At 49.0% G+C, this 27,567-nt stretch overlaps 1 protein-coding gene across 2 annotated transcripts in view; it reads left to right on the plus strand.

Moving 5' to 3' along the window:
- Window positions 1–27,567, plus strand: part of TNRC6C (trinucleotide repeat containing adaptor 6C) — an 81,105-nt gene that overhangs the window by 51,230 nt on the left and 2,308 nt on the right. The window contains exons 7-21 of one of the 2 annotated variants that reach the window (XM_082679575.1): window positions 711–791; window positions 2,070–2,127; window positions 4,029–4,171; window positions 5,781–5,930; window positions 7,291–7,437; window positions 9,434–9,553; window positions 11,678–11,761; window positions 11,942–12,173; window positions 15,373–15,540; window positions 16,889–17,080; window positions 17,558–17,701; window positions 21,425–21,541; window positions 23,359–23,553; window positions 24,313–24,383; window positions 24,898–25,037. In XM_082679575.1, the coding sequence (XP_082535701.1) occupies window positions 711–791; window positions 2,070–2,127; window positions 4,029–4,171; window positions 5,781–5,930; window positions 7,291–7,437; window positions 9,434–9,553; window positions 11,678–11,761; window positions 11,942–12,173; window positions 15,373–15,540; window positions 16,889–17,080; window positions 17,558–17,701; window positions 21,425–21,541; window positions 23,359–23,553; window positions 24,313–24,383; window positions 24,898–25,037 (2,042 nt within the window). The remainder of the gene's footprint in view (window positions 1–710; window positions 792–2,069; window positions 2,128–4,028; window positions 4,172–5,780; window positions 5,931–7,290; window positions 7,438–9,433; window positions 9,554–11,677; window positions 11,762–11,941; window positions 12,174–15,372; window positions 15,541–16,888; window positions 17,081–17,557; window positions 17,702–21,424; window positions 21,542–23,358; window positions 23,554–24,312; window positions 24,384–24,897; window positions 25,038–27,567) is intronic. The other variant, XM_082679576.1, reaches the window with a different exon arrangement.

Raw genomic sequence — 27,567 nt, forward strand, 5'->3', positions numbered from 1 at the left:
GTGTGGTAGTGACGCATTGTTACATCCCCCTCGTCGCAGAAGAGCAGGAGATTCTTGAGGGGTCACATCTTGACGCTCAGCCCTTCCGCGGTGCCTGCTGCCCCCTCTCCGTCTCGCTGCCCTTTCCTTTCTACTGGACTCCCTCCTTTTGTCTTCATCCTCTCCCTCACCGCCATTTCCCTACTTATTTTTTTTCTCCACCCTACAGGCCATAAACGATGAATAATTAACAAAATTAATAGGTTTTTTTGATCCCTTTCATCTTGTCTTTTCTGTTGGAATGAACACCCTGTATTTTGTCATCTTTTAGAATAAAGCTTATAAAAGGGCAAAAGCCATGTAATTTTTAGTAAATTTTATATGGTTATTATAGGGTCAAGTTCAAGGGAGCACTTATTATGATTATTTGATAATGGAAGCGGTACATATTTGTGATGAACTAAATTCATTCTCTGGAGAAAAGAAATAATTATCTTGCTTTTTTAAGTCCATAAATTGCACACATATGCCAACCTCAGAAGCACCCTGAAGCATTTCATAGCACGAGCCGCCGAATACTGTCGGGGCGATGTGGAGCACAGCATTGCTCAGCGGTAACAGAGAGACACTGTGACATGTAAATCAACGTGAATTTTAGGCATCTCCCACTTCTGGAAGAAGTGCATTAAAGCGTGGCTCATGGACTTTCTCCTTCCCACACTTGGTTCTAGGGCATGAAAACATCTGGCAAGCAGGACGAGGCCTGGATCATGACCCGGCTGATCAAACAACTCACAGACATGGGCTTCCCGGTGACTGGCGTCTTACTTTACTCCTCCCGCCATGTGTCCTGCCCTGCATGGCCCTGTTGTGTCCTGCCCACCTTTGTCATGTGTAACACGGAAGGAAGACTTGGGGGATGAGATTGTTGGCAAATCCTAACTCGTAAATTCCCCTTTCACCTGGGCGCGTCTGCTTAGGGATCATTGCTTTGAACTACAGCAAAGATCCACATCATTTCTATCAAGAAAGGTGTGAGAACCTTTTCTTAGAATAAAAAATGATGTGTGATTTTTAATTTTCATTGGTTTATACAGTTTTATATTTTCTTTTCATTTATAATTAAAAGTGAGTTTTCATTCGTTTATGCAGTACGTTGACCAAGATCTCAAGAGAAAACTTGGTATAAAGTGCTAAACCCTCGTGTCCAGATAAAGAATCCTAACCAGACCTATTTGCTTCCTGAGTTTCATATCGTGTGTAGGGAGAGTTGGAAATCTTAGGGTCTTCTCCTGAAAATGCCTCCCGGTCTCTTCAGTCCCTAAGAGCCAGTGGCAGGAGTTCAGACCATGAGCAGTGCCTCCTGTGTCTGCCACATAGCCCCTTCAAATGTCTTCTTTCCAAATCTTTATTCAAATGAGTGTTTACCTTTTGATTGCTGCAGATGTCCCTAAAGGATGGGTCTAGAGTGGCCCCAGACTGGAGCAGGGGACCACATACTTCACGTGGGGTGCGGGCCCCTGACCCTGTGCGGGCGCGGCCGGGGGCCCAGCCTCCCCACGGGTGAGGTGACAGGCCCACACTGGCCTGCACTGCTTCAACACCATGCCCAGCTCGGTTGTGGCCTCCACCGAGGCTAGTCTGTTTCAATCAGAGAGATAATTATCAAAATGAACCTACGTGTTTTGTGTTATGTTGTCTTTACATTTTTTGGTGAAGAGCAGTTTACAGCAGAGCCTAGAATCTGACTCTTCCTGTGACTTCCTGCAGCTGCCCTGGGAGAGGTTTCACCCTGCTAAACCACAGAGTCAGAAATCAGACTCTCCTGGCACTGGACATTTGGGGTTTAAAGTGTTAAATACAAGTTCTTCCCTCTAAAAATCAATTCAGTACATTTTCTTATTACAAGTATTTTTTATTTTTAAGACATTTCTCTCTAACCACATGGAAGAAAAGTATTTCTAGTTCCAAAATCTAACAATATTAGGTTAATATCAATCACTTCCCTGAGTTAATAGTGATAGAGCTCTTTACAAGCTTTTCCTTTTGTTAACACGCAGTCCTAGTGAAAACTCTGTTTCCCTCCACAGAGAGAGCCAGCTGAAGAGGCCTTGAAGAGTAATAATATGAATCTTGACCAGGCCATGAGTAAGTAAGATGACATACCTAAAGCACACTTTTTTTTAAAGGTACCAATTTGTGAGTTTTGGTGTTCAGAGTCATGGGTTAATGGTTGAATACACACTGGGGAGACAAGACCACCCACAGGATGTGCACCTGCCACGGGGCCGGTCCCTCAGGACTGGTGGGCACTGGGAACAAATGGCCAAACACCACATTGAACTACGTTTGCTTTTTCTGTTTTGGGTTTTTTTATTATTATTATTTTTGCAACAAATAGATGAATTTTTTCTATCTCCATCTATTTTGAGTGGGGAGATAGTGACCCTCTTGGAGAAAGGCACTGGGACCACGTGCCCACCTCATTGGGTGCTGAGTGAGCTGTTCTTGTGCCGCGCCCGGCAGGGCTTGCTCAGGGCCCCACGGGAGCATCACCTGCTGGCTGAGAGACGAGAGTTACTGTCAAGGAACAAGCAACCCTAGTTCTGGAATTGCTTTAAAAATAATATCAATTATGTTAAATGTTTACATGTAAAATACAGCTGATTCTCATCATTCGTGGTACTTATGTCCTATAAAGTCCCTGCAGACACTGAATCAGGAAGTACTAAACCCTTGCTCCTCGGGAACATGCAGGGTTGAGGTCATCTGAGCCTCTGGCCACAGCATTTTTGTCAACCAGTCAACACGTAACCTCATTTTATGTGTGTTTCTGTTTAAAGACACCGTATTTAATATGTATTTCTCACAAATAATTATGTGCCATATTTCTTTATAATAAAGCATTAGCTACGAAGGGTTGAACATCCTCCTGACCCTGGATAATGTGACCATAGATTTTGTTCCCTTTTTGACTCACACCAATGCCGTGAGCTATGCTTTTTTTAAATAAGTTATCATCTTGTGAATCCACAAATTTAGCCACTTTCCATCTTTTCTGAAGCTTCATCTCACACTGTAGACATTACTTTAGCTCCCCCCACACGGCCTTATACACGATGGTGACATTCTGTCCCTGTTCCGGCTGCACTGCCCTGCTCATCAGCTGAACTCAGCCGCCTGGGCAGCGCTGCTGCAGCAGCTGCTAAACAAAGCAGGCACCATGCAGCCTTCTTGCGCTTAGGACACTAGACAGCACATTGGCTTGGGGACCATGGGGACCACTGCGATGACCAACAAAAAGCACAGAGATAGCCCTAAGTACACCACAAAAGGACACCTGTCGCTTTGTGAGAGCCTGATCTGGGAATGTGTGTGTCGGGGGCTCAAATTCTTCACCGCCCCACGTGTCCACAAATGACCAAAAAGCGCCATACTATTGATTTGGGGGCTACAAGTATATGTAGGCAAGTAGGTGGATTCACAAGCTCGGAATTCACAAATAATGAGGATCAACTTTATAATCACATGCAAATGCCAAATGGGTGGTATAAGCTGCCGGGACACAGGGAATCGGTGTGAGCTGGAGGGAGTTAGTCCCGCCTCCTCAGAGCCGTGAGGCGGCGCAGAGTCAGAGGGAGTGGAACAAACACCAGTCTCTGAATCGGAAGAGCACAAGGACAGACTCTGTCTGGTTTGCGTTGTATTGTATCCCCGACATTCGGACAGGTCCTTACAGCCAGTAGGGACTCAGCAGGTGGAAATCGATGGCCACGAGGCGGGGCAGCCAGGGAAGGGCCCTCTTTGGAAAAAGAGGCGACAAGTCCCGGGGGAGAGGAAGGGCCTATCCGCACAGTGGCAGAGGTGGCCGGCGTGGCTGCGAGGGACGAGGAGCAGGGTCCAGAGCCAACCCGAGGCCCCTGTTTTCTGGGGGTGAGCGTCTTAACTCCTTCCCTGAGGGGTAGGCTGGTGCCCGTCCGTGCTCAGAACTCGCAGCTGACCCCCGAGGCGTCTCGTTTCAAGCGCTGCTTCTGTCTGCTTTGCCCCAGGCGCTCTGCTGGAAAAGAAGGTGGACGTGGACAAGCGTGGACTGGGAGTGACCGACTACAATGGGATGGTCACCAAGCCCCTTGGCTGCCGCCCACCGATCTCCAAAGAGTCTTCCGCGGACCGCCCCACCTTCCTGGACAAGGTATGAGTTTAGGTGGCTTTTTGTTTGTTTTTAACAAGAGGTGTTTTTCGTTTTCACTGTGTTGGATTAAAAAGTTATTGGGCTATAATATTTAAGTGACTTTTACCCATTTTTTTAATATATATGAATGTTTAACTCAAAAGAGGTTGTGTTATATTTCATATGATGGGACTAGGAATAAAAATACTGAAATTGAAAACTGATTTTCATGTTAGCGGGTGAGCTTGGCTGCTTCAATTTGTCCAATAGACGAGGGTCCACCAAATTTCTGTTTTACGGTCTTACTTTATATGCACAGTTCTTCCCACTGGAAATGATGTATTACATGTCTAATCTCAGGAAAAAGGGTCTAGAAGTGGTTAGGCATGGGCACCCATGTCTCATGGCCCTTGCTTAGATGTTCTACTTCAGAGAACACGCAGGGGTCTGTGGGAAAATCCCCTTAGATGTTTCAACAAGTGTAGTCGCCAGTTCATTCCCCTTAGTATCGTCATGCTCCCTCTTCAGATTGGTGTGACCTCAGAGGGGGGACACAGCATCCCGTTAAACTCAATCAGAATGTTCATCCTTGAAAAAAAAATGGAAGCAAGAAAGGACAAGTTTAAAGCAAACAAACAGACTAAAAGCAAGCTCATAGGAGAAGAGCTGAGAGTTCGTCTGTTCTCAGATTAGCAGTGTCCTCTGCCAGCACTCCACACAGTGGAGTCCTCGCCTTGCCCGGCACCACTGTGCCCAGAGAAATCGGAATTTCAGACAACAATGAATCATTTTTGGAGCATGTTTATTCTCAGATATTATTAGTAGTTTATCTGAAATTCCAGTTTAACTCCACACCCTGTATTTTTATTTGCTAACTGTGGGACCCTGACTTATTTCCGTATCTTTAAAATGTGAAATAATATTGCAGGTTTGGGGACTTGCCTAGTGGTCCAGTGGTTAAAACTCTGCACTTCCACTGCAGGGGGCACAAGTTTGCTCCCTGGTCAGGGAACTAAGATCCTGTACGTCACATGGCATGGCAATCAATCAGTCTATCAATAAATACTGCAGGTTTGTTGTGAAGTTAGATGAGATAAATTTACAAAGGACCTGGCACCCAATAAATGTAAAAAAATAATAATAACAAGATTTTTGTCTGTTTTATAATTTACCTTATTATTAGGTTAAACCATATGAAATCGCTGTTTGTAGGTCAAAAACATTTGAATGTCAGCAGATTTCAACCTAATGTATACCTAGAACCTTGCTAATAACTTCTCAAAAGGAGCCTGTTTATTTGAAAATGGTTGTAAAGTGTTTTCCAAGTAAGACTTTTTACAGTGTTTGTCTCTCTTCTGATTCCTACCCGTAGGCAGGGTCAGTAGTGATGAGAATATTATAAGCTGATATGTGTTTGTAAAATAATTGTTAAAATGAAAACAGCATCTTAATCCTGTTTCTCTTTTTTCTTTTTCCCCTCTTCCTTTTGACCATTTCTCCATTTTCCTGTCCACACATTTTTGATCTTTTAATTCTTTGTTCATCCGCATCCCTTTCTGTGTCCCGGGAAACTTGTGCTTTGTGTGCGGACGGGCACCGCACACAGCTCACGCTTTCTTTCCCCAATCAGGATGGCGGCCTCGTGGAAGAGCCCACGACTTCACCATTTTTGCCTTCACCAAGCCTGAAGCTCCCCCTTTCCAACAGTGCACTCCCTAATCAGGCCCTGGGCGGGATTGCCTCAGGGCTGGGCATGCAAAACTTGAATTCTTCTAGACAGGTAAGGCTGTTGGTAGATGGCCACCATGGTCTCTCTCACTTGCCTTTCAGAAAATGTGTTTGACACGCAAACCTTCTTATTTTTAATTAATGCCTGCATTTGAAAATATAACTGAATATGTAAAGGAAGCTGAAATATTATAAGGATTTCCTTCCAAGTGATGTACTGCTTGGATTCAATTCAACTGAATTGAATCCAGTTCTTGAAATTTAACCATGTTATAGGAAATGCTTCAAAATTATATTTATTCTTACATGTAACTGAAACACCCTTGGTACTAAAGTACTGCTAGTACTTTAAATGACATGGACCGCAGAGCCGTCTTCACCTGCCCGATGCGTTCACAGGTCCAGGCAGTGCCGTCCTGTCTCTCCTGACAGTCGAAACCTTAAATGCATTGATCTGCAGGAAAACACCATACTCTCCCCTTTTTCCCAGAACAGAGGTGACATCTCTTGCAGGTTCTCAGTGGTTTTCAGAGAGTGATGTTGGCACTGTTCCCTGCCTTTGACACTCTTGGGGGAGGTGAAAGTCACCCTCAGACGTCCCTGAACGGAGGGACCTGGGGTTTTGATCGACGGCCGCTTCGTGTCACTTCTCTCCCCTGGAATGAAATGATACAGAAGCGCGTCACGCTCTTCCCGTCCACAGAACTGCTCTTCTTGATTTTCTCCTGGGGGAGGCTCACATCACACAGCTCTGAGCCTTCTCTTCCAGCGATGCTGTGAGATTTGGGGTGGCCGGCGGCAGTTCTCAGTGGCGCCCCATCCACGTGATCCTGGCCATCTCTTGTTGCCCACCGGGCTGCGGTGCCAGTTTCAGCTCTTCTGCGGTCGGGAAGTCAGCAGCCTGGCCGGCGGGCCCCGGGGATCAGATGCCCAGTCAGGAGAGTAGAAAGAAGCACTCAAATATATAGTTATTATATTTAACACAAAGTTAACTGCCTGGACTTGTTCACGTATTCAATTTCAGGTTCGTTGAAATCATAATTATATTTCCTTTTGGAAAATGTCCTGTTCTCCCAGGTTAGTGGTCCCCACACATGATGCCCTTTACCCCAGCACAGACGGTGCCCACACAGCCGTGCCTGCTGCTCCTGTGCCTGGCTCTGTGTAATTATAGCTTCCTGGAAGACGACGGCCTTGTTGGGGGGCACCTAAAACTGGCTCTGTGGGCGGCTTCTGTGATTTAAAGACATAGGCAGGCTCTGCGGGCAGATCTCCTGTCATCTGTACCCAGTTTAGACAGCACTTCTTAAACATCCCCTTTGGTACACGTTGAGAGCGGCAGGAAGCAGGTGCAGCCTTGCCCCCCGCTGGCTCCCGGGCGACTGTGTAACGCGCCCTCCGCCTCCCTGCAGACACCGAGTGGCAACCTGGGCATGTTTGGCAGCAGCGGAGCAGCCCCAGCGAGGACCATGCAGCAGCCGCCACAGCCGCCCGTGCAGCCCCTGAGCTCCTCCCAGCCCAGTCTCCGTGCTCAAGTGCCTCAGTTTCTATCCCCTCAGGTCAGACCCGCGTCCGCGCTACACTGAGAGCCAGTCAGCCCGCAGTGTTAACCTGTCCATCCCACCCTCCTGCCCTGGGAGGCATTTCCGGAGCTGCTCCCCCAGGGCCCCCGCCCCACAGGCCAGGGCTGGGCCTCCTCCCGGCAGAGTGCTGTTGCCGGGTGACACATGCCAGGGATGGGACTTCCGTCCTGGTCTTGAGAAGATTACTCGGATGAACCCACTGAATTCTTCTAGATTGGTGAGAGAGGAAAGTGGCAAGTGAAGTTGCTTGGGACATAAAAGAAAATTCTTAGAAGCAGTGAAGGACTGAGTAATGCTTTAGTGACAAACTAAATGTGACAATATATAATAGTGTCCATATCACAGACTTTTGAGTTAAGTTTATTCTTTAGTATTAGATCGTTTTAAAACAAAAGAGCAAATAGAATCAAGGAAAAGGATATTGTTTTGCATAGCTCTAAAGCGTAATGTCAGTTTTTTCTCATATTAATATTGTTTACTTTTAGAACATTTCCATAATTTTTGACTTTGGACTGAGTTTTTAATTACAGTGTTACAGTCCTTACCGCTTAAAAGAATATTCAGTAATAGATTAAAATGGTAAATCATAGAATTCGCTGGAAGTAATTATTCCTCCACAGTTGTTCGACCAGAGATCTGTGCACTGAGTGGAGATGGCTGAAATCTGGGTGAAATAATAGTGAAATGCATTAAACAGGATACACTGTAAGCTGCTACAGTAAAATGCATTAAACAGGGTACACTGTAAGCTGCTACAGCAAAGACACCCTGAAATACAGATGCTCGGACGAGACAGACAAGTAATTCGCCCCCAAGCAACAGAGCAGAAAGTAGCAGCTCTGCCTCGGCCGTTGCCCAATGACAGAGGGAAAGCGAGAGACATACCACTTCCACTCATGTCCCACTGCCCAAGCCTAGTGACATGGCCACCCCAGCTAAGGCACAGGAGCAGAGACAGGTCCTGGAGACAGAGCAGCCTTCCACACACAGCAAGCCAGCGTGTCCCGAACGTCACTCATCTGTGTGCCTCCCACGACTGTTACATAATGTGTTTTCTTTAAGTTGACTTGCCTTCTTAATTTAGATAAATTTATTCTTAAAACTGAACATATCTGTCGTAAAGAGAAAAAGCAACATTTTTCTAATACACGTTAGACGACTGTAAAAGATACTCTTCTGTGCTCTACCTAAAACCATCTTGTGTAAATGCTGTGATAAGCGTACAGCGCACGCCGTGGAAAACACTGAGCTGGCCAGTGCCAAGCCCCTGAAGGGTTCAGAGCAGTGAATGCCAGTTGGGCAGGGAGGCAGGCTGACCATTGCGGTCAGGGCTGGCCGGCCACACCAGGGCACGTGCCACATGGGAGGCTGGGCAGCCGGGCCCCCCGAGAGGAATGGCTGGTCCCACGAGCAGGGGGAGACCACTTCCCGAACGTGTCAACTTGAGAAGGGGTCCCTGCCTGCCCTGGAACAAGGCCCCCCGGTCAGATGGCCGCGGTGCCATCTGCTGAGCTCCTGCGGGGACTAGTCCAGGGCGCCTGTGTGAGACGCAGACACTGGCCTCCTTTGAGGAGGCTCGAACTTCCTCCCAGAGACCACGCCTTCGCTGTCTCCCACCTTAAACGATGCCCACTTAGCTTCATTTCGACAGAACGTGAAACCAGTTACCGATGGGAGTAACCCAGAGCCCTAGAAAGTTAATTCGTAACTAAAATATTTGGAGGAAGAAATCTCTTTCTTGCCATCTGCCTTTACCTCCCTCCCTCCCTTCCTTCCTTTCTTCCTTTCATATTATCCACAAAAGCATGTAAACTACTAATGTTAAAATGTCTGTAAATTTTTTAATGGCTTTTGAAGTTCACTGAGACAAATATAACTGTCATTTACTCAGTTTTGAATCTCAGAAAACTGCCCAGACAAGTAAATGTTTGAATAGAGAATCCATGTCTAATGGTGCATTTTTTGTTAACAGGTTCAAGCACAGCTTTTGCAGTTTGCAGCAAAAAACATTGGTCTCAACCCTGCACTATTAACCTCGCCAATTAATCCTCAGCATATGACGATGTTGAACCAGCTCTATCAGCTGCAGCTGGTGAGTGGGTAGATCTGCTCGGGTTCTAGGACAGAGGAAGAGCCTTCTCCCCGTGAGCTCGGGGATGTGCCAGCAACATGCATGCCGACTGAAGAAAAGCAGTCGCCGTAACGCTTTTCTTCACGTCAGGGAATGTCATTGAGACGTTCATGAAGTTTGTAAACTATTAAAGGAATTAGGAAGTTCTTCACTTAAGGGTGTGTCCACTAAGCTTTGTGGATTCTGTGGCCCTTTCGTGATCACAGTCTTCCAGATCTGACAGTTAAGGTGTCTGTTAGCTCTCAGCCAGCCTTTCTCATCTGAACCACAGAACCCAACAAATCATTTCATGATTGTTCTCTAAATTCTTCCAAGGTTGGTCTACACAGATAGCATTCTGGAAACAAAAGACAGAAGTTACTTCGTTACATACAGGAGATGAGATGCCTTAGAGATTAGGACTTGATTTTCTCAGAATCCCTCTTGAGGAAGGCTGATGTAGCCTAATAATTCTTGCAAGTGTTACAGTTTAACATATGTTGAATTTTTAATTTTCAACAGTCTTACTGCTTTTACCATGAAATGCCATGGCATTGTATCCCTAGGTGCATCCTGAATTTATATTCCCTGAAGGGCCCGGTATATTATTTCCTTCTTTAATACGTTGACACCTGATTTATTTAGAAGTCTTGCCCAACAGCTTCATCTCCTAGAAAATGACCAGGAGTCATGAAGGGAGAAAAGCCTCCAATAGACAAAACCATGCTGTCAGCCTTTCCTTACGGGGGAGCCCTGGGCTCTCAGTCCTGACCCTTCAGCGTTTGTTAGACACACGTCTGACCGTCTGGGTGTCTGGTTCCAGGTAGTGACCAGGTGGGGTGGGGGTGACCTAGGACAAGCTGCAGTGCAGTGAAGTACCCAGGGCCCTGGGCACGGGATCCAGACCGGGACTGGACCTCACTCGGAGAAGGGAGCCAAGCTGCCTCACAGTCATGCTGTAAGGCCCCTGCGCGGTGTGCTACCGCCAGCGCCAGGAAGGGACCGCCGGCCTCAGTGGGGAGCAGCTGAGAAGCGTGCTATTTAGGGCTCTCACTGCAGAGGAAAACAGCTTTCCACTCCTTGATAACACAGAGGACGGCTGGATTCTGACGGGAGACAGAACTCGTTATCAGTCGTACTGATGTTCTGGAATCCTTTATTTATACATAATTTTTATTGACCTCTGTAGTGTAAAAGATACCAAGAAAATGTTGGATTATGTTTACTCTGCTCTGTTTTAAAAACAATGTACACTGTTTTAACTTTTTTTTCCAGAAAACTTGGTAAAATGATATTTCAGTACATCCTAAGGTTAAGTTTTAGAGCCTGTAAGGATTCACTTAAGTGAAGTATTTTATTCCTCTCTAATTTACAGATTAATGAGGCATTTCTAGTAGTATAATCTCTACTTCTACTTGGATTCTATTTCAGTAAATCCTCTTGCCCAAAACGTCCCAAAAAAATCCATGTTGTAAAGAAAAAATTTACAGTATTCAGCCAACTTTCGAAACAAATGATCCGGCCTTCTGCCTCATGGTGGGAAGAATCTGACGATCATTCTCGCTGGCTTCGTGGACGGGGTCTGTGTGGCAGAAGTGGCCACGTCTGGACCTCAGGCTCCCTGTGGACCAAGGCCACACGTGGCTCCTGGTAGCTACAAGCCCTTTAACGTGTATTGTTCTGTGGCCGCCGATCACTGCTGTCCTGCCACACGGTCTGAGCCATTCTGGACAACTTGCATCTTTATAAGGGGAAAAAAATTTTTATTTTCTCCTCATTTCTTTTTTATTTTTAGTTTGTATGAATTGAGCAGAAGAATTTTGATCTCTTCATTAACTGAAAAATATTTGCTGACAAACCTCATTACCAGCACTAAATAGGGGTACTGACTGAGTTACTTTGTAAAGTCTGTGCACTAGAAAGGTTTTGGAAAGACATGTCTCCTTTTGAAAAAGCTTCATGCCTCACGCTATGCTTAAACCACAGGATGGTAAGGGAACCGAGAATCTGTGCCTTTTTTTTTTACACTAATGTACAGAAGTGGAACCCTTTGTTGAGGCTTTCTTATAATCTACTGGACGCTTCTCTTTGTGTCTGTGTCCACAGGCGTACCAACGTTTACAGATCCAGCAGCAGATGCTACAGGCCCAGCGGAACGTTTCCGGACCCATGAGACAACAGGAGCAGCAAGTAGGCGCCCCCCGGGTGGCTCAGCGGGTCGCTAGCTGTCACCTCCCCTGGCCTGTTACTTGTCACTGGCTTCTCTCTCGCTCAGCCTCCCGTTTTGAAAGCCTTGGCGTCACCTGGGCTGGGGAGGAGGGCGGCCCCGGCGGCCCTCCCGACCCGCTGACCGCGCGTCCCCGCCCGCAGGTTGCGCGCACAATCACTAACCTGCAGCAGCAGATCCAGCAGCACCAGCGCCAGCTGGCCCAGGCCCTGCTCGTGAAGCCGCCCCCGCCCCCGCCGCCCCTGTCTCTGCACCCCTCTGCAGGCAAATCGGCCCTGGACAGCTTCCCCCCCCACCCCCAGGCCCCCGGCCTCCCCGACCTGCAGACCAAAGAGCAGCAGTCTTCACCCAGCACCTTCGCTCCCTACCCTCTCGGTGAGTCCGGGTCGACGCCGACCGCGTGCGCCTGGCGGGGCTGAAATAGCCGGGCAGAAAATGCAGTTCCAGGCAAAACCGGAGCGAGGCTGTCTCAGGTCTCCTTCGTAAGGGAGGGACCCTAGCTGTCTTCGCAGAGCAAGAATTTTGCTGCGCCCATAAGTGCTTTCAGTATAAAATCTTTGAAAGTAGTACCAGAATGATCTCCTCTCCACTGTTGAATCGGCGCTTTGTTCCGTCCCTGGCTCTCTCCAGCCTGAACTGCTGGGAACAGGAAGGGTGTGCAGATTTCCGTGAACCAGGCACTTCTTAAAAAGCCATGGTTGCCCGCACAAGTCCTGTAGTGCAGAGCACGACTGTGTACTCACCCAGACCAACACGCACACCCTCACCCCCAACCGGTAGGGCGCCCGCCCAGCACTTGAAACCCGCAGGCCAGTGGCAGATGTGGTGCCGCCCTCGAGGTCACCAGGAGGGACACAGGTTACGACGTTGAAGACCGTCAGAAGGGCTGTGTCAGGAAAGTGATCGTACGGGGAATACTGTTGACCCATGAACAACACGGGCTGAAACAGCGTGGTCCACTTACCCATGGGTTTTTTCCCGTAAATAACGGTGCTGCGTGACCTGCGGTTGGTTGAGTTTGCAGGTACAGAGGACCGGCTGTAAAGTCATACCCGGATTTGTGACCCCTGCGTTGTTCGAGGGTCAGCTGTAATTTGCTCTAAGGATCCAGAAGTGGGTGAAAGCGCCTCAGGCTTGTCAGGCTGACTGTTAGAGTCTGAAGCTACAGGGCAAAGGGAATTAGTTACCTGAGAAATACATATCCAGAGGGTCAAAGGCCAGGTGAGTGACAGCGAATCTCAGCTAATGATGTCCCTTTCTGTGGAATACTACCAACACCTCTGAGAGCTATGTTCTGATCACATGAGCACTGTCTCCTTGACATGTAACCAGTGTGGTGTGTCTTTAATACAAAACTGACAAATGCTAAACTACAGTTCTTCTGTCCCTTCATGATTGTCCTACCCGTTACTTTCCTCTGTGCTGAAGAAGCAGAATAGTCTAGTAGTTAAGACCTGCCTTAGGAATCAGGCCACCACACTGCCCCCACAACTAAGCTGCCTGGCAGCTCTTTGCCTCAATTTCCCCATCTGTAAAGTGGGAATACTTACCTCATAGGGTTCTTCTAAAGATTTGGTGCACTAGCAGGCAGAGCACTCTGTAATAGCAAGCACTTGGTAGAGTGTTGGCTACTTATGTAAATACTTCTTTTTTAACGATAGTTGTTTTAGAAGAAAATTCAGTTCCATCTATTGTCCTGAAATGTTTAGCTGCAGCTTCCTAGTGTCCTAGTATCCATCTGTCCTCTCAACCTATATTTAGAGGATGTAGTACACAAATCTTTACCCTTAAACGCTTTTTCTTTCAAGTGGAAAGATTAGTGCCTTGAATCTTCAAAATTGATGAAAAATACTTCGGATAATATTTTATAATCACATTAAAGTTTAAAAATAAATGTGTTAAAATAGATAGCTAATAAAGTTTAAGAAAGTTAGTTTGTAAAATTGCCTCTCTGGCTGGTTCTCACCCCTTTTCCTCAGCAGCTCTAAGTCCCGTCCGCCTTCCTTCCTGTGCAGCCTCTTCTCCGGATGCTGTCTTGACTCCCGAGCTTGTCGTCTTCCCAGGAAGACCAGGCGTATAAAAACGAAAACCAGCCTTCATAGGCAGTGCAACGTGGTTACTGCAGAGCTTAGGGAAGGGAGAGTGCATGGTCACCCTGCGCGGTGAAAGAAGAATCAGAGCAGGGTTTAAGCGTGGACCTCAAACGAGTAGAGTTCAGTGGAGCAGAGCCAGCCTCGCATGGAAGAAGAGGCCGTCGGTGTCGGCGAGGGCCGGCCAGGCTGGCTGCCAGTGGAGGGAGGAACAGAAAGAAACGAGACAGGGAGGGTGGGGCCCGGCCATGGGGCTTGGGGTGCTCTGGAGGCCAGTCTGAAGCCCGTCCTAACGGTTGTGCCCTCACCTGACTGGGTCTGTGTGGGTGGAGGTGAAGGTAGCCCCCAGTGGTGTCGGACTCCCGTGGGCCTTCGGTTAGGTCTGCACAGTGTGTGTGTGAGATTGCCAACATTTAAAAATGGGAAATTTTCAACCAAAAGTGGCTTCTGGCTTCTCTTGCAAATGGCTGCCTTGGGCCTGTGTTCCATTCACTGGTTGCATGGGTAGCACCTGTAGCAGGGCGGGCGCTGTCCCCACCAGGCCCGCATCACCTTCATTTGTGTTGCCTGCTTGGCCCATACGGGCATTTGAGTTTGAAGCTCTTGATTTAAAGTTAAGAACAAAAATGTTCAGTACCTTTGCTCTGTACCAGGACATGTGGTGTGGGAACCGCAGGTTAGAAATGGCCTGGAAACACTGGGTCACACCTGCACTGGTCATTCTGTCCGGCCAAGCAGCCTGCTCAGCTCATGACGGGTGTCCCATCAGCGACTCTTTACTTCAGCCTTTTTGCTATCGTCCCCCTCATCTCTCCCCACTAACCCAGCACAGTGAGGGCGCTTGTCACGTGCCCCAGCGCATGCCTGCTTTTAGCTGTAAGAACTAAACCCAGGATCAGCTCACTTTCCAGCCAGGGCAGACGGCAGCGCCCACACTTTGAAATAGTTCAAGTCCTTTAAGGGAGTTTGATGTTTAATTCATAAACTCCTCAAGAGCGGCCTTTTGTAAAGTGAGTTCACCAAAGGCAGATTTGGGGTCTCCCCACCAGCTTGTTCGGTCGGTGGGACCTTAGGGTACCGTTTACGTCTCTGAGAGACTGGTTTGGATCTGGTGAGTTTGCACAAGGTGCCCTGAGATGAGAAAAGACTTTCCTAATTGTTTGGACTTGTTCTGTTTTTCTGTGGGCTCTGACTGAGAAGCTTCAGGACCACGTTTGGCACCAAAGCGAGTAAAATGAAGAGAATCATTGGTCTTACTTAATCAAAGACTATTTGTTACCATCGTCCCCCTAATTTAGGAATAAGATTCCTACAGATGTGTGTTACTAAAAAGGCAAAAAGGGGTTTTTTTTCCTCCAGCATTAAAAGTTACATTTAAAATATTTGGCTGTGAATTAAGACTTAGTTTGATTCTCTAGGAGAGCTTTAGAAAGTAAACGTTTAGAGGAAGAGCAGACGTATCCTGATAGCGTTTTTGTTTTTAGCTGGACTGAACCCAAACATGAATGTCAGCAGCATGGACATGACTGGTGGTTTATCAGTGAAGGACCCGTCGCAGTCCCAGTCACGCCTCCCTCAGTGGACACATCCCAACCCCATGGATAACTTACCCGGTGCTGCTTCTCCACTCGACCAGAACCCCAGCAAGCATGGTACGTCTGAGCCAAGGTGCCTGGAGTCTGGTCACTTCTTTCCTACTTGCTGGTTATGCTCGTTTTGTTACTCGTACTGCATTTCCCTTCTAAGAGTTCAGTGCTGAAAGCTGAATAGAAAATATTCCAAGAGAACAAACCAAACCACAACAGACAGGGATACAGGGAACTAGAGTAGTGGTAACCAGAGGGGAAGGGGTGGATGGAGAGCGAAATGGCGAAAGGGGGTCAACTGCGTGGAGATGGGTATAAACTAAGCTCTTGGTGGTGAGCACCCTGTGGTGTAGACAAAAGTCGAAATGCAGTGTCACACCCGTGAAACTTAGATGTCAGAAACCAGTGTTACCTCAGTAAGTTAAACATATATATTCCACTTCATTACAGAGTGTGTCAGATCCCAGGTAGTCAATGATCAAACCTCTCCAAGCCTCAACGTTCACACCTTAGCTACAAACCAAGAAGTAATTGAAAATGCCCCAGAGCAACGAAGGGTACAGGTCATGGCCGCACACTCATGTATCTGTATCTTCAACCAAAACTTTGTCTAAGAGAAAATTTTTTCCATAAAATGATAAAACACAATAGAAAATCTAATGCCTAGAAAAGAGAAACAGCAGATGCTAACAACCAGGAAATTCCCTGGTGGTCCGGTGGTTAGGATTTGGCGCTTTCACTGCTGGGGCCAGGGTTCAATCCCTGGCCGGGGAACTAAGATCCCGCAAGCTGCGAGGCACGGCCGGGGGGGGAAGAAAAAAAAGCTAGTAACCGTAGGAGGTGATCTCACTTGCATTAAATTTAGCTCTTAAATTCCTCGTAGCATAAACAGCAAAGGAAATTAATAGGGTGTATAATTCTCTCTTGATATAAGGCATTCTAAAAAGAAAATTTTTCCTAATGGTTAATTCTAGAAGAAAATCGTCACGTGCTATTTGGGCACTTCCCTTGGCAGGAGAGAGCTCAGTCGCCCAGGGTGGGTGGGGTTAAGGCCTCCGAGTCCACATGCCTGTTTGTCCTTCCATAGTGAGGGCAGCAGACTGGGGAAGGGACACAGGCAGCAACAAGGACAGGAGCTGACCACAGGGACTCACAGGCTGTCCCCAGAGGGCTTCACCGTGGTGTGGGTATGCATTTATCAAGAATTCCAACTTGAACAACTGAAACAGTTCTTAAAGAGTTTGTCTTTCAAGGCCAAGTTTGGGCTAACGGAAATAGTCACTTCCCCCAGAAGATGCTGGCCAAACCGAGTCTGACAGTTCGTGCACCTGTGCAAAGGGCAAGGCCCGGCGCCCAGCACAGGGACTCGGGGTCCCCTGTTCACTCGGCTCTTTGTTCCCTGTCGTCCCCCCAGGTGCTATCCCTGGAGGTCTGAGCATTGGACCTCCAGCTAAGTCCTCCATCGACGACTCCTATGGCCGGTACGATTTAATCCAGAGCAGTGAGTCACCAGCCAGTCCTCCTGTAGCTGTTCCCCATAGCTGGTCACGTGCCAAATCTGACAGTGATAAAATCTCAAATGGCTCCAGCATCAACTGGCCCCCAGGTAAGAAAGAGTGTGCACGCTTCCCTGTGGCAGCCGATCAGAACACGCCAAGCCTATGGGAACGACTAGGCCCAGTAGAAGCCAGGGTCCAAGCTGAGAATCCTGGAAGCCTTAACCCCATAGCTCTGGCTTTTTCATTGGAAATCCATTCATCAGATAAATTGTGGGTGTGGTTGGCATCACAGGGTTTTCTGCAGCCCTCGGTTCAGTGGAAGGAGAGAGGGGAAGGGGCGCTGTGTCCCGTCCGGTCAGAGTATGTCTGGGCTGTATCCTCCCGTCTGGACACCATCTTAGTGTCCAGCGTGGTGGCTATAATACTTAGTTTGTTCCAAAGGATTGATGATTTACTAAAGAAAGTCTAAAGTGTGCCTCTTAACTTAATTAGCAGATTATAAACATTTCCATAAGCTATCATGAAGCAACATGAAGGTGCTCTAATACTCATGTGTTGATTTTCATTTGTTTGGAATTTTCCAGAGTTCCATCCTGGAGTTCCCTGGAAAGGACTTCAGAATATAGATCCCGAGAATGACCCCGACGTCACTCCTGGAAGTGTCCCCACCGGGCCTACCATCAATACCACCATACAGGATGTCAACCGCTACCTCCTCAAGAGTGGAGGTGAGGGGGCGCCCCGCCCGTGTCCATGCAGTGGTCTCCGTGCAGGCGCTCCAGGGCAGCGGGAGGGTGTGGGTGGTGAGGCTGGGGCGTGCAAGGCACGTCCGATGGGAACCTTCTCTTGCCGTGTGATGCAACATAGTGCTTACGGGGAAATGGAAATTGATTTGGGTTCAGTGTCTCTGCTGGATTTATTAACACATCGTTTTTTATAAACATTGTGTTATAAAATAACAATATTAACCATCATGCTTTTTAAGAAAAAGGTTTCCACTTGAAATTCTTTGAGCTAGAAGTGAACTGACCCTTTACTCATCCATGTCAGCCAATTTTTCCTTTCCTCAAAGAGTCTGGTAAAAAGCCTCAGATCTTTCCCCAGGACTTGCTTCCTGGCACAAGCTCCCGATGCTGTAAGGTCTGGCACACCCTCTTCAGACTTCAGGATCCAGTCAGAGCAAGTGATGAGCTGAGCTGCAAGGTTACAGAACATAAACAGAGATTTCAAATGCAGTGTCGAGAAGGGCAGTAACTTGCCTTTCCTTAAGGCCTGCAAATGAAGACGCTCTGTAAGTGCCGTTGCTGATGGAGTTTTATCCTCATAATTCTAATAATGGGAAAGAATAGCCAGCTTACCAGAGAGGCTCAGCACTAATAAGGCCACTCGCATATTTCCCAAAACATTAATTTAGGTTTCCTACCTAAATATGGCCTGTGGGGGAGAGGCCCGTTCTTATCAATGGTTCTTTCAAGTGACAGGATTCTGCGTGCCTGTGGTTCGGGTAGAAAGGCGCCATAAACACAGATCACCTTCCCATTTAGTGCCGTGCATTCCTCGTGTCGCGAGGCGGCTGCATCTCAGAGCAGGGACATTGCAGGCCACCCCAAGGTCAGGGACGGATGAGTGGCACGGGGGACGAGAGGCTGTGGGACGTGGAGCCTGTTTGAGGTGGTGGGGACCGGGGGGTGGCACAGCCAGAGGTGAGACTTGGCCGTCGCCCCTCGGCACCCTGCGTGTGGCCGCAGGGTTGAGCCGGGCAGCCGGGTGGGTCAGCGTGTTCGAGGTTGTGGAGGGTGGGTGAGCCATGCCGATCAGGGCAGTAGAAGACCTTGGAAAGAGTCGAGGCTGCTCGGCACAGAGCAGAGCTTCCCAACTGGTGCCTGATGGTCAGCCCGTGGTCCCTGGCACCTGGGGCATTGTGGACCACCTCCGCCTTCGCATGCGTGTGCCGTGATGCGACACAGGCGTCCTGGAGGGGCAGGGGAGTTGCGAGGGCAGAGCTGAGCAGATGAGACGAATGTCAGGGCAAAGGGAAGCTCAGCCTCAGAGATGTTGGCTGAAACGGGACCTCAGCTGTAGGACAGAGAGAGCTCCCTGCAGCCTCACATGGCCCTGTGTGACCTCCTGGGGCTGGAGCCCTGGGACAGCGCCTCCTCCACCCCGTGACCAGGCCTCGCCCCGGAAAGCCCTGGCTCCCCCACCTCCTGGTTTGTTTATCTGAGAGAAGGGGCGGGATGAACGGATCTTTATGTAGAACTTATTTACAAAAGGCACCACAGCCTCAGGGCCAGAAGTAAACTGCAAAGGCCAGACCTCGCTGACCGCCCCTCTCCAGGGCCCACGTGCCGCACCCAACACTCGAGGGCCTTCAGGCGCCCCAGGGGCTGACCTCGCTCAGGGCCCAGCCACAAAAGCCTGTCGTATTTTTGAGTGACCAGCTTGATCTGAAATACAGAGAAGGGACTTCCCTGGTGGCACAGTGGTTAGGAATCCGCCTGCCAATGCAGGGGACACGGGTTCGAGCCCTGGTCCGGGAAGATCCCACATGCTGCGGAGCAGCTAAGCCCGTGCACCACAACTGCGGAGCCTGCGCTCTAGAGCCCGCGAGCCACAACTACTGAGCCCACGCGCCGCAACTACTGAAGCCCGCGCGCCTGGAGCCCGTGCTCCGCAACGAGAGAAACCACCGCAATGAGAAGCCCACGCACCACAACGAAGAGTAGCCCCTGCTCGCCACAGCTAGAGAAAGCCTGCGTGCAGCAACGAAGACCCAACGCAGCCAAAAATAAAATAAACAAATAAATAAAATACAGAGAAAAAAATGGAGAAAATGTGCCCTAGAAGGAAAAGAGTGAGAAATGCCACTGGCCTCTTGTTGTTGGCTTATTTATTTTACGTACTTTCATAATGGAATTTTTTTTTTTACTGAGTATACTAGGTGTTGGGTTTTTATTTGCATTTTTGTTTTTATTTATTGTCATTGGTGTTAAGTTCTGATTTGATATTAAAAATTTAAATTAGCCCAGTATTTGTTTGGATGTTATTTATAGTTTTAACCTTTATGAGGTGAATAGCAACCAGAATGGTAAAATGCAGCTGTGCCATCTCCTGACAAATTGATACGAAAAGGAAAATTAACCAGAATTTTATGGGACAGTTTCCACTATTAAACTAAAAATGTCAAAACTAGAACACTGTTAAAATCTAAGTATCCTACTGTTAATTATAAAAGAAATGCCACGTAGGGTTAAATAGTCTATAATTTGGGATCTTGGGTTGATTGCATTTTGTTGGTAGATGGAAGCAGAGGGTTCAGGAACTACGATTAGGTTGTCAGTAAAGCTGACATCTTTCAAAATTGAAGACCTGCAGATTACAAATAAATTTTAATGTTCATCCGCTCTCATGCCATATTCTAAGGAGGTCAGTTACAGCAGAGCAGCTGTAAACAGCTGTGCAGGTTGTAGACCGTACAAGTCTGGGAGGTGCCACACGCCTGGTAGTCCCAGTGAAGGGTACTCCCGACGTTGTTCAGTGCCATCCCAGCTGGGGCCCTGCGTCAGGGGCCCGTGTCTTGTGAGATTCCGTTCACGGTAGTAAACCTGACAGCCAGACTGTTGTGTGCGCCTGTCCCCTCCCCCGGCCAGCTTCCACACTCTGGCCGAGTAACTTGCCAAGTCAGAAGAGCTCTGATCCATCCTGCTTTAACCCACAAGTCACCACGGCTTCATCCTCCCTCTTCCCTGGCTTCCTGCTTTCCTCAGAAAACGGATGGGGTGACATGGAAACAGCACCAGCAGGGGTGCTCCGGGGGCCACACCCCGTCAGCCCCCCTCCCAGGAGCAGGAACAGGGTCCTTAACAGAGGGAACCGCAGTTCTGGGGACACGATAGCTCACAGTGACACAGTTACTAGCACACATTTCTCCTCATTATTCCCGTATTCAAAAGAGAAATACGAATGGGGGAGATGGGATACGTGAGACCTTTCGAGTTAGGAAAAGCGCTGGTCTTTTTATGGCAAAATCTGTGACAGAAAGCTTGGAGTTTTGTTTACAGCTCTGTGGGTCTTGCTGGGGGTGTGAAAAGGTGGAGCTGGCCCTGCGTTTTATTTTTATCTTACTTGGAGGGGAGACCGTGGGGTCCTTCCGAACTTGGACGTGTTGTTGTAAACACTCGGTGGTCGTTCTCTTCCCTCCTGCTGCCTGGTTTCCCGCACCCCGCCCCGGCCTCTCCCAGGGCCCCGGGCCCCCAGAGGCGGCGGTGTGCCCGTGTCTTCCTCTCCTCCCCATGGTCTTGGCCGCGTCACGCTCTCATTTTCCACCATTTGCTCAAACGGCAGCCTAGGAGGACATTGGTTCTTGGCTGTTAGGACTCTCAGGCCCAAGCTGAGCGGCTCACCCCGCAGGCCCGTGCTCACCTTTCTTAGTGCCGCGTTTGGTTCTGCAGGGTCCTCCCCACCGTCATCTCAGAGTGCCACACTGCCTTCCTCGAGTGCCTGGCCGCTCGCTGCCTCCGGCTACAGTCGCTCTCTCAGCAGCCTTGTGCCCGCTCCTAGTATTGCAGGTACGCACCTGGCCTCTCGACTTGCAGGTAGCCTTTTCTCTCTTTCCGCAAACAAAACGGATGGCCTGGCTTTTCCTGGTGGTCTGTCTGCTCCTCCCTGAGCTGGGAGGCCATGTGGTGTGATGGAGAGCGGGCCTGAGCTTTGCTGAGCAGCCGTGGGGCCTCGGGCACCACTGCTCCCACCCACCCCCCACCCCCGTGGAGTGGGAATGGTGACACCTCCTCCGTGGGCTGTCACGAAGATCCGGGGATTATGTAAACTCCCCAGGGCAGGGTGTGACACAGCTGCTTTCCCCTCTCCTCCCTTCCCGCCGTAGCCATGAGACCAGGGGTATAGGAGGCTTAAAGACGTGAAGGCGGCCACCTCTGGGGACCTGCTGTTAACTTGCATTGGCCACCAGGGGCTAGGAGGCCACAGCAGCCCCGTGCTTCACTGCCGTCTCTGGGATCAGTGCAGGGCCCGGGTTGTTCCTCTCTCAGTGTAGACCTTACGAGTCTTTCAAGTTAGAAATTTCTTTTAGGCTGAGAGGAGAATTGAGAATTGTTTGTCATAGTAACTTCAAAGGAATTGTTGTCTGGAAGTTTTAAGACAAGGATAGAGATAATGGACACACACACAAACAGAATGTGTACAGTACAGGTTTATAAAAAGAGGTGGAACTTAAGTAAAGAGGGTTTATTGTTTATACATTTCTTCAAATATGTTTCTGCATTCCACCAGCCTTTGTTTAAATCCATGTAAGAATGCTGTAGGAATTCCTTTTATACCAGTGCCTAGGGGAGAAAGTCGTTTTGATGTACTTTAGCGTCTTATTTAAAGAGAGAAAAAGAGCTGCTGGATTATGTCTATTCCTTCTAATGTTTATTCCCTCTGATGTTTACAAAGGGGATGCATTAGGCCTTTAGTGCTTCCCAATCATTTGGCTAAAGAGATGGGCAAACAAAACCGTCTTCCCATATCTCAGGCAGTTTTTTATGGCGTTTTGTTTTTTCTGATCAGTGACGCCTTTGCTCAGATTAGCATTTGTTGTTGTGAAGCTGCAGTGGACCCTGGCCGCCAGGGTGGCAGAGGCGCTCCACACGGGGCTTGTGCCGGCCTGGGCGCTGCCCTGCTGCCCAAGGAGCATGGTGACAGCGACCACTCTGCCTGCTGTCCTCGCAGCGCTGGGCCGCTGAAGCAGGCGTGGCAGGTGCCCCGGGCACAGGAGGGGCTGGAGCTGGTGGTCATTACTGGTTTTGGTTTTTCTCCCCAAGAGCCTTAAAGCAGGCTTCCCCCGGCCAAGGTGCCAAGATGCCAGACTGCTCAGCCCTGGGCCACACCCGTTTCTATAGGCATGGGGAGCGAGTCTCAAAGCCGCAAAGATGACGCTGGTCAGCGTGAGCTCAGGCGGGTTATGTCAGAGGGGGCGTTGCTTTGACAGGGGACTGACACCTAAAGAAATGGCGTAAAAAGCTCTTGACCTTGAGTAGTTTGTTATGAGATAAGATGTGTCCCAGCAGAATTTGTTAAGTTTAGCTTTAACACTGAACTACAAAAATGCAGTTTTTCTGGGTGGCAAGCGCGTGTCTGGCACATTTAGCAAATTAAGTATCAGAAATACTGGCAAGATCTATACCGGACACCAGCAGACTGTGTCTCTGGGCAGAAATTCAAGAGAGAGGATGCCTGTGGTCCTCGTGTGGGAGCTTGACTTGGTGCTACATTCCGGTCACGCAGTCCTCTGGAGCCAGAGCGCCTGGTGTGATTCCCTAGGCGCTGCCGTGACTTTCCTTCTCTGTCTCAGGAATGCCTATGCTCCACTTCTCTGCCTTTCCAGGTAAACTGTCAGACATTAAATCGACGTGGTCCTCTGGCCCTGCCTCTCACACACAAGCCTCTCTGTCTCATGAACTGTGGAAGGTGCCCAGAAACACTACTGCACCCACAAGGCCACCTCCAGGGTTAACCAATCCCAAGCCTTCCTCCACCTGGGGAGCCAGTCCCCTCGGCTGGACCAGCTCCTACTCCTCGGGTACGCGTCCGTTCTCGTGTCCAAACGGGGTGGCTGGGACGGGGGTGTCCGTGCCTGCTCTGCTTGTCCTTTAGGGAAGATGCCTATCATTTTGTCCTGCAGCTCCTTTGTAAGGACTCCTGGACACTGGGAGGGCTTAGGAGGGGCCAAGTCGCCCTAGACCCTCGGGAATTATCTGGTCCCAGGCTCTGCTGCCTGTGTTTCAGCATCAGCCCTGGGTGCTCGCACACACAGCTTTGTTCGGAGCCAGGAGGTCCCGGCGGGCGGTCTCGGCACCCACTGAGGGGCCGCACTGGGCCCTTGGAGAGGCCCGATCAACGAGCACGAGGGTCTCGCTTCCCAGTGTGAGCGCACCACCCCATCCTAAGTTGCAGTTCTGGAGGCTTCTCCCGGCCCCCTGCTGAACTGCGGGGACGAGCCGGGTGCACAGGGCATTTAAGAAGCCGAGAGTGAAGCCAGCCCTGCAAGTCTGCTTCATTTTTGTTAGCAAGTGGGATTTTAGAGCATTGATTATAAAGCTGTGGGGGAGGGGGGCAGAGGAGGAGACCAGAACTTCCAGGCAGTTCTCAAGTCTCTGCCACCACACCCGCCTCCCAGGGGTCTGCAGGGACTGTGACTCTGGGTTGGTTTCCGGGGGTTGGGAAAGGCTTGGAGCACAGGTTCGGCCCGTGCTGCGTCCGTGTGGTGAGACGGGAGGGCATCGGGAAGAGCTGTCTGACTCACCGCAGCCTTGTTGACCGGGTTCTTCCCTGGGCACAGGTTCTGCCTGGAGTACTGACACCTCAGGAAGGACAAGCAGCTGGCTCGTTCTCCGCAACCTCACGCCCCAGGTACAGGCACCCGGTGGGGGCATCGCCAGGCCTGAGGGCCTTGTCGGTGACCCGAGGCCTCACTCATGGCCCAGAGGCAGCGCCGGCAGCAGGGGTCATTTAACCATGTTGCTGGTGAATTGTTCACCTTTCACTCTTCCGAGGCTGAAAGAGTGTCCCCTTATAAACAGAATTGCTCACCTGCACCCGCTCCAGAACCATTTGGCCTGTGCTCACTTTTCCCAGGGTCGGGGGCCGCGAGGCTCTGTGTGATGTGCTCTGGAGAGAGGGGGTCGGAACCAAAGCAGGGTTTTCTCCTTCTTCTGTTAGCCCAACTCAGAAACTATAACTGAAATGTCCAAGATTTTAAATTACACAGTAAGTTACAAGGTGCAAAAGGTTAATATCATAATCATATAGTAAGCCCTTTCAAGGACAGACATCTTCCCAAGGTACCGTGCACCTGGATTTCATAAACGTGTATAGTGAAGAATCCCCAGGACGCGTGTTACCGCCCCTCTGCTTCCTTAATCAGATCGATGGCTCCACCCTGAGGACGCTGTGCTTGCAGCACGGGCCTCTCATCACATTCCACCTGAACCTAACCCAAGGCAACGCCGTGGTCCGGTACAGCTCCAAGGAGGAAGCCGCCAAGGCCCAGAAGTCCCTGCACATGTATGTCCCTCCCCTGCCCTGCGCAGCCCTGGCTGCAGCCCGGTGGTGCGGGGGCTGGGCGTTGTGGGTGGGTCCTGGGGCCGCAGCCACAGAGCACCGCGGGCGGGCGGGAAGTCCGATGTGGTGTGGACAGGGTCGGCTGCCCCCGGGGCCTCTCTCCTAGGCTTGCACTCAGCTGCCCAGTCCTGTGTCCTCAAGTCTCTCAGCCTGAGTGTGTCTGCGTCCTGACTTCGTCTCCTTCTAAGGACACCAGTCTAAGTGAATTAGGGCCACCCCCCTGACCTCATATTACCTTAATTCCCTCTTTAAAGACCCCTTTCCAAATACAGGCACAGTGCAGTCTTGGGGCTTAGGGCTTCAACATATGAATTTGGGGGGGACACAATTCACCCCGTAATAGGTGTCTTGTGACGTGTCGGTTTCTTCTGCTGCTGAAGTGCCGTGGCTCGGCCTCCCCCGCACCCAGTAGGGAAATGGTCCCCCAAGAGAGCACATGTAGAGCCCAGTGATAGAAGATGCTCTGTCCATAGAAGATGTCTCCAGGCATACGACACATTCAGACCCACTGCTGGGCCTCGTAGTGGTCCCTGCAGCCAACTCCTCTCCCCTGATTAAAGGATGCTTTTGATAAGATGTGTGAGTAGACCTACTCAGCGACGTCACTTGGGGTGTGGACCCTAGAAGTTAATCATTCCTATTTTTAGCCCAGGGTATAAAATTGCACTGACCCTAAATGATGCCCAAGTTTAATGGTCCATTCATGCACTTCCTTAAGCATGTGCTCTCTACACCGACACAACATAGCTGCTAGAAGTCTAAGGTGAGAAAAAAAGGTCATAATCTGGCCTTGGAAATAGCTATACTAAAACGTAAACTGCAGGACCATTTCTGGGTGGCCTGTGACATGAAGCCTCCAGCTGCCCTTTTCCCATTGCAAAAAAAAAGGGGGGAACGCCAACGAGGCGAACACAGGAAGACACACAGCTGCTCTGCTCACATGAGCCCTGTTCTGCTTTTTTTGTTTGTTTGTTTTGAGTTTTTGTTCTGAGATGTAACTGGCATACGACAGCGTGTCAGTTTAGAGTGTAGCGTTGATTTGACACACTTACATATTGCAACGTGGTTACCGCCGGGGGAGCTAACACCCACGTCGGGGCACATGATTATTATTTCCTTTTTGTGGTGAGAACCTTTAAGATCTACTGTCTCAGCAACTTTGAAGTAAAGGATACAGAATTGCTAACTGTAGTCACCGCGCTGCACATGAGCTCCCCAGAACTCACTCATCTTCTAACTGGAAATTTGTCCCCTGAGACCAACCTCTCCCCATTTCCCACCCACAGCCCCCGGTAACCACCATTCTACTCCCGAATGTTTCAACAAGTTTGGCTTTTTTAGATTCCGTATATGATTGAATCATGCAGTATTTATCTTTGACTTATCTCACTTAGCATAAGGCCCTCAGGATTAATCCATGTTGTTGCAGGATTTCCTTCTTTCTCATGGCTGAATAATATTCCAGTGTGTCTGTTTGTATCTGTGTGTGTGTGTGTGTGTGTGTGTGAACATCTTCTTTGTCCACTGATTTGTTGACCATTAGGTTGTCTCCATATCTTGACTATTTAAGTAACGCTGCAGTAAACATGGGACTTCAGATATCTATCTCTTCAGTAGCCTATTTTCATTTCCTTTGGATATATACGCAGAAGTGGGCTTGCTGGATCGTATGGTTGTTCTAGTCTGAATTTTTTGAGGAACCTGTATACTTTTTCCACAGTGGCTAACCAATTTACGTTCCCACCAGCAGTGTAAGAGGATTTCCTTTTCTCCAGATCCTCACCAACACTTGTTATTTCTTGTCTTCTTAATGATAGCCGGTCTAACTAGTGTGAGGTGATGCCTCATTGTGGTTTTGACTTGCATTTCCCTGATAATTAGTGATGCTGAGCATCTTTCCATGTGTCTGTTGGCCATTTCTATGTCTTCTTTGGGAAGATGTCTATTCAGTTCCTTTGCCCATTTTTTAGTCAGATTGTTTGGGGTTTTTTTGTTATTGAGTTATATGAGTTCTCTATATATTTGAGTTACAGGATATTCTCTATATCAGATAGATGGTTTGCAAATACTTTTCCCATTTTATAGGTTGTGTTTTCGTTTTGTTGATGGTTTCCTTTGCTGTGCAGAAGCTTTTTAGTTTGATGTAGTCCCACTTGTTGATTTTTTTCTTTTGTTCCTTGTGCTTTTGCTGTCATATCGAAAATTTTGTTGCAAAGACCAGTGTCAAGGAGTTTTTTCCCTATGTTTGCTTCTAGGAGTTTTATGGTTTCAGGTCTTATGTTTAGTCTTTAGTCCATTTCAAGTTAATTTTTGTGAGTGGTGTTCGGTAGGGGTCCAGTTTCATTTTTTTGCATGTGGTCGTCCAGTTTTCCCAGCACCATTTATCGAAGGGACTGTCCTTTCCCCATTGAGTATCCTTGGTGCCCTTGTCAAATATTAGTTGACTGTATATGTGGGGATCTATTTCTGGACT

This window comes from Grampus griseus, assembly GCF_964374135.1.
Source record: "Grampus griseus genome assembly, chromosome: 20".
In the NCBI taxonomy this organism is placed as follows: Eukaryota; Metazoa; Chordata; class Mammalia; order Artiodactyla; family Delphinidae; genus Grampus; species Grampus griseus.